The following is a 7142-nucleotide window of genomic DNA, read 5'->3' as shown; positions in this document are numbered from 1 at the left end:
AAAAAAAAAAAAATGAACAAATAAATAAATAAATCATTCATATTTCCAATGAAACAAATTTTTTTTTTTTTCAAATGATTAAGAAAAAATAGTTAAATTTTTAGCTAATAAGGAAAAATATATAATTATATAAAACATTAAGACGTTTTAAAAAAAGAGTTCAAATGGTTTTATTATATATATATATATATATATTATATATATATTTAAAAGATTTAAAAAATTTACATCCAATTTATTATAAAAAGGATAGGTATGTTAATATATATATATATCTATATATATATATATATTTTTTTTAATTACAAATGGTGAAATAATTAAATACTATAAAAAAAATAAATAAAAAAAAAAAAAAAAAGAAGAAAATTTAAAGTATATATGGAAATATATATATGTTCACATGTATATATATATATATATATATATATATATATATATATAATTCAATTATACTAATAATGTTGCATTAATACAACCATCTAATTCTGGATTATTTGTAACTTGCGCAAATTTTGCCCATATAACTTTTCCTGATTGCGTAACTAATCCTAGTTCGCTTACATTAACTTCTATAATAGTACCTTTGGTTATAATACCAAGATTTGTATAAAGGTTTGATTGTGGATTTACCTTAACACTAATAATATCTAAAGAAAATGTTGATTTCAATTCACTATGATAAACATTTGCTTTTTTGAATCTTAAACTACTTGGACGTATATATCTTTCGAATTTCGGATTTTTTCTTGTGAAATCATTACCCACAAAAGATATTTTATCTATTAATCTTTTCCAAGTTTTTCTTCTTCTTTTTCCGGATTTAACAACTCTTAACATTTCAGCTTCATTTAATGCTTGGATTTTAGGTATGGGTAGTTGCCATTTTCCACATTTACTTTTTCTTTTTTGTTTTATAAGGTTTGTTAATATTTGAGTATGTTTTGTTTGTTGACGATCTAATAAATAAGAAGGTAATCCGTTATCATCCTTCAATGTTTCAGTACTCTTAATATCTTTCAATTCATGTGATTTTAATGTTTTCTTAAGATTTACTTTTTCTGTATATTTCTTCTTATTATATATTTTAGCTTTTATTCCTCTTAATTTTTTAGCCTTCAAGGAATCCTTATGAACTTTCCTAGCTTCTTTTTTTCTTTCCTTTTCAAAATGGTCAAAGCGATATCCATACCTCTTACGGTGTAATTCGATATAATCATTTTGCGGCATTGTACATAAAATAAATATATATTATAAAATAATATTATAATATATGATACATATATATTATATATATAAAATATATATGTATCATATATTAATCACAATTTTAAAAATTCATATAAAAATATAATATATACTCATAAAAAATATAAAATGACTGTTAATTATTTATATTTTATATTTTATTATTATTTTTTTTTTTCTTCCATTTATTTTTATTATATATAAATAAATATATTATTACTATTAGTATTATTGTTTTTTTTTTTTTTTTTTTTCTAATGCTTTTAAAGAATAATCATTACATTTAAAAAAAATTATATTTTTCTTATAATGCTCTCAAATATTTTAAAATTATTATTTTTTTCAAAATAAAAAGGAATAAATTTTTATACATATATATAAATTATATATATATATATATATAACGATACCAAAAAGGTAACAAAAAAAAAAAAAAAATTAAATAAATAAATAAAATCTATAAATATATAATATAATATATATAATACTATGTAATATATATATTATAAAATATTATAAAGGGCAAATTTTTTCTTCTTTAATTCGAATATATATTTATTATTTATTTATATATTTGTGACCCTATAAAAAAAACATGTATTTTCTTAATTCTTAAAATTCAAAATAAACAATAACTATAATAATATAATATATAATTTATATTATATATTTATTATTTAAATTTATTATGATATAATCTTATTAGTATAATATTATATATATTGAACATTTCTTTTTATAAAAATATATACAAAACGACGACATTACAAATTGGGCAGGAAAAAATGAAATTTGCTTTTCCCTATAATATATTTTTTTTTTTCAGTTATAATAATAGCATAAATAAGGTGTATTTTTATATCACTTTTTTCTTTATTAAATAGATTTCGATTAATACAAAAAAAAAAAATTTATATATACATATATATATATATATATGTACATATAATCCAAAAGGTCCTATGAATAAAAATAATATATATTTATATATATTATGTGAACATATATATTTTTTAAAAAATAACCAAAAAAAAATTTAAGAAAATGATATATTTATATATATATATATATATCATATTAATACTCCATTTTAATTATTTAAAAAAAGTTTTGAGCTTTTCGGGTAACATTTTTAATATGTAACTTTCTTTCCTCGTTTTACTAAACCTATAAAAAATAAAAGAAAACACATGGGCAATAATATATATATATATATATATATATATATATATATATATAATATATATTTTTATTTATAATATATTTATATTTTATACCATGGCTTGATTTCCCAAAAGGGAAAAGATATTACATCCCAGTCTTCAAATTGCAATAGCCTAAAAAGTAAAAAAAAAAAAAAAAAAAAAATATATATATATATATATATATATATATATTTATTTATTTATTTATTTATATTTTTGTTGTGGTGCGCCTTATTTGTGTATACCTCTTTTTTAAAATTGTCTTTGTGTTAATCAAAGGAAAATGGTTACTCAAAGATTTCGTTTTGTAATGAAATGGACCATTTATTTCGATTGCAATATTTTTAAAGAAAGGACATGTTGGATCTATTTTTTTGATGTCTTCATATAATATAGCAATATCTATTATGATTCCATTAGAGGTTTGATATTCCACATGACAGGGAATTTTAAAATCTTTATTTATTATATCTGCTATTTCATAATGTAAAGAAGAAGATGCATATGAAGATATTTTCATATTATTTAGATAGGTGTTTTTTAATAATTGGATGATTGAATTATTAAATTGTATAACTTTTACTTGTTCATTATTTCTTTTATAAATCGTTTTAATAATATCATCCTTTATTACATTTTTTATATAGCTAGTATCTATTTGTTTTATAAACATATTATATGATAAATAGGATTGATATAATTTACATAACATAATTTCTATAGGTGTATTTATATTATTATTTTTTGTATAAGCATAATAGGATTGATTAAAATATACATTATTTTTATAATAGTTTAAGATATCTTCATTTAAATTTTTAAAAAATGGTAAATTATATACAAAAGAAAATAATTCTTTATTTATAAATTTAAAAGCAGATAAATATCTAATAATATCTACTAATTCAGTAGGACTATAATTATTTATATTTTTTAATACCATCTTTGATATAACATATATCATTAAAGTTTTTATACTTTCCATTTTATTACTTTCATCATTATTTATATGTTCTATAAAACTATCAGAATGTTCTTTTTCTACATGCTTCTTATAATCACAATTTTTTTTTTTATTGGATAAGCTATTATTTTCGTTATCCATAATATGAAATTCTCCTTTTTTTTCATCTTCCTTATTATGAAATTCATTTTGTTTTTGCTCGTTTTTTCTTTTATCTTCTTCGTCATCTTTTTCTTTCTCATCATCTTGTTGTTTTCCCTTTTCCCTTCCTTTTACATCCACCTTTACAGGAGTATTTTCCATTTTTGTACAATCATATACCCTATCCAAATTATTCGTCAAATATAACGATTTGATTAACTTCAACAAGGTGTCATTGTTTCTATAATTTAACAAGTGTAGCCTCTGGAAAATTAAGAGATATAAATAATTTTGCACCTCATAATCCTCGTATTCGAGCTCGGCTATACTATAAAAAGTTAATATTAGTTCGTCTATTGATAAATTATGTATATCTTTTAATATATGTAAAATAATTTTATTAATTATATTTACATTACTGTATGGAAATTTAGATAAAACATATAAAATATATACATATAAATTAATATCCTTTCTATTATTTGTATTATTTATATTGTTTACATTATTTATATTGTTTATATTGTTTACATTATTTATATTGTTATTATTTTCATTTATTGTAATATCCTTATTAATATTGTGTTCAATAAAACTTTCTTTCTCTTTTCTCATATCTTTTGTCATAAAACCTTTTATATCTTTTTCTTTCTCTTTTTTTTCCTCCGCATCATCCAAAGCATTGTTAATATTAGAATAATTACAAGAATGGTATATATAATAATTAAAGTTATTGTTATATAAAGGTGATGTATAATAATTGCACGGATTAGAAGAATATCCTTCCATGGCGTTTTCTATGTTATTGTAAAAATCTTTAATATTTATAGCATCATATAAAGAAATGATATCTTTACATAAGTTATTTCTATTATTATCATATGATTTTATATTCAATAGGATATCTTTTTTAACATTATTTTTATTAGTAGCATTATGATTATCCTGTAACTCTTCATGTGTATCTTTTTTATTATTTGAAGACAAAGACGTTTTACTTTGAGCTATTTCTATTTTTCCTATATAATCATTTTTGTCTTGTTGAAAAATGTTGTGCAAATATTTTAAAAAGTTTTGATATAATGGTTTGATATATATTTGTTTAATAATACATAAATGGACTGCTTGGCATAAATTATATATATCGAATTTATGAATAAAATGAACAATAAAAAAATATATATATTTATATATATTTGCATGATCATATTTTAATATACAGAATGATTTTAAAATAATAATAATATCTTTAATATTTATATAAGGAATAAATTTGTACACATTTTTATTTTTTTCATAAGAAGATAATTTTTCATTAGAAGAAAATATTCTATAGATAATTTTTAGATGTTTATTAATTGAACCTACAATTCTTTGAAAATTTCTATTGGTTGTAATATAATATAATCGTTTTCTTTCTTCTTTTATTTTAAAAATGTTATTATCACCAACATCATCTTGTATATTTTCTAAAGCAAAAAAGTTATCATCATATGAATTCGTTTTTTCATTACATCTTGATTTATTATCATTATGTTTTATATTTAAAAGTTCATTTATATTTTCCATATCATCTTTTTTTTTTTTTTTTTTTTTTTCATCTTCTTTTATCAAAAAATTTTTACTAGATATATTATTAAAAAAATTAGATTTCTTTTCATTTACACTATTCATTTTTTCTTTCTTCTCGTTTAGATAACTATTTGCAAATTTGTAAAGAGAAAAAACACTCATAGTAATATTTAAATAATTATATGGATATGTATCAAAAACAAATAATAAATCATCCACATTTTCTTTTTTATATATTCCATGATATATTTTATCTACATTATCCTTAAGTAATTCATTGTTTTTCTTCAAAATGTAGTTCCAATTAATTTTTGAATTAACACGTTCTCTTATCATTTTTAAATTTTCTTTTGGACAAGCCCATTTCCCTTGTTCCATTAATTCTTTTATTGTTAATCCATTTTTTCTTAATAAGATATAATCATTTACCAATTCATATTCACTATTATCCATATTTTTAAAATAATTATTATTATTATTTTTATCATTACTATAATTATTATTATTATTATCATAACTATAATTATTATTATTATTATTATTATCATAACTATAATCATTATTTTTATCATAACTATAATCATTATTATTTTTATCATTAATATCACTTTCTTTATGATCCTCTTTATTATTCATTTCCTCTTTATCCATTTGTATGTTATCATAATTTTCAATTTCCTCATCAATCGTCATTTCATTAATATCTTTTTGTTTCGTACTTTTCAAAAATAGCTGGTTTTGTTCAGAATTTTTTTTTTTTTTTTTTTTTTTTTTGCTTTCATTTTGGCTAGCTACACTTTTATTCATATCATCTTGAAAGGTTACATATATTGGTTTAATAAAGGTATTTTTTTTATTGAATGATTCGATAAATATATTAGAATTGGTATTTGAATAGTTCCTTTTATAATTATCATGGTAATAATTTGTATCACTTTTCTTTCGATTCTTAACAAAATTGTTCTTAAATTTTTCCTTAAAATCAAACAAATTACTAATGAACAAGGGTTTCGAAAAACTACCATTTGGCTTGTACACAATATTCAATTTAGAAGACTGTACATGGTCTAGAAATAAAATTATAATTCCTATGATATAAAACAAGTGTAGTACAAATACAACTATATTAAAGAAATTAATCATAATTTCTCATTTCCAAATACACAAAAGTGGGAAAATAAATATAAAAATATATGTTAATGTATATATATTATAAATTTTGTAATGTAATGTTGATAAAGAAAATTATAATATGGATTTATTTTCCATTTTTTCTTTTTTTTTTTTTTTTTTTTTTTTTTTTGTTATACTAAATTATCATTTGAAGAATATATATAAAATGTAAAATGTAAAATATAAAATGTAAAATATAAAATAATAATAATAATAATATATATATATATTTTATACTGATACTTTATTTTATTTTATTTTATTATTTTTTTTTTTAAATGTACATATAATATATATATAATAAATTTATATTATTTTTTACAATAATATAGTATTATAACCATAAAAGGGAGTTAATTTATTGTGCCATAGGCTAATATGTAATATTTTTTATTCAAAGGATACACATTTTTTAATTCTTAATATTTTTCTTTTATTATTGTGAATTTATTTATTTTATTTTGTATAATTAGGATTACAAAAATGATTCTCACAAAAAATTTATGTAATTTATTCATATATGCAAAATACATTTAAAATATAGAATAAACTGGACTTCCAAAACGTTTTATTCTCTTACTCTTGCATTCTTTTTATAAGAATCAATATGTATAAGCTTTGTATGCTTATATGTTAAGGTAATAATGTTTACAGGTCAAATAATTTAGATATAATTAAAAAAATAAGTTAAAATCCTATTATATTTTCAAATTAAAAGAAATATATATATGTATATTATATATAATGAAGAGATATTTATTATTAATTATCAAAAAGGAAAAAAGAAAAAAAAAAAAAGAAAAAAAAAAAAAAAAAAAAAAAAAAAAAAAAAAAAAAAA

The 7142-nt window shown here is 18.2% G+C and overlaps 2 protein-coding genes across 2 annotated transcripts; both read right to left on the bottom strand.

The window, feature by feature from the left end:
* Window positions 1–450: 450 nt before the first annotated feature.
* PRSY57_0706100 (ribosomal protein S8e, putative) lies at window positions 451–1230 on the bottom strand (the record flags this gene model as incomplete). Its single annotated transcript, XM_012906722.2, has 1 exon — window positions 451–1230. One exon carries the CDS (start codon window positions 1228–1230, stop codon window positions 451–453), a length of 780 nt encoding a protein of 259 aa, XP_012762176.1.
* A 1112-nt stretch (window positions 1231–2342) lies between these two features.
* PRSY57_0706000 (RAP protein, putative) lies at window positions 2343–6273 on the bottom strand (the record flags this gene model as incomplete). Its single annotated transcript, XM_012906721.2, has 3 exons — window positions 2343–2415; window positions 2526–2585; window positions 2699–6273. The coding sequence occupies 3 exons, from the start codon at window positions 6271–6273 to the stop codon at window positions 2343–2345; spliced, it is 3708 nt and encodes a 1235-aa protein (XP_012762175.2).
* Window positions 6274–7142: the final 869 nt, after the last annotated feature.

This window comes from Plasmodium reichenowi, chromosome 7 (assembly GCF_001601855.1).
Source record: "Plasmodium reichenowi strain SY57 chromosome 7, whole genome shotgun sequence".
NCBI classification, from domain to species: domain Eukaryota; phylum Apicomplexa; class Aconoidasida; order Haemosporida; family Plasmodiidae; genus Plasmodium; species Plasmodium reichenowi.
The sequence above is the reverse complement of the archived record's forward strand: the minus strand, read 5'-3'. Positions and strand labels throughout refer to the sequence as shown.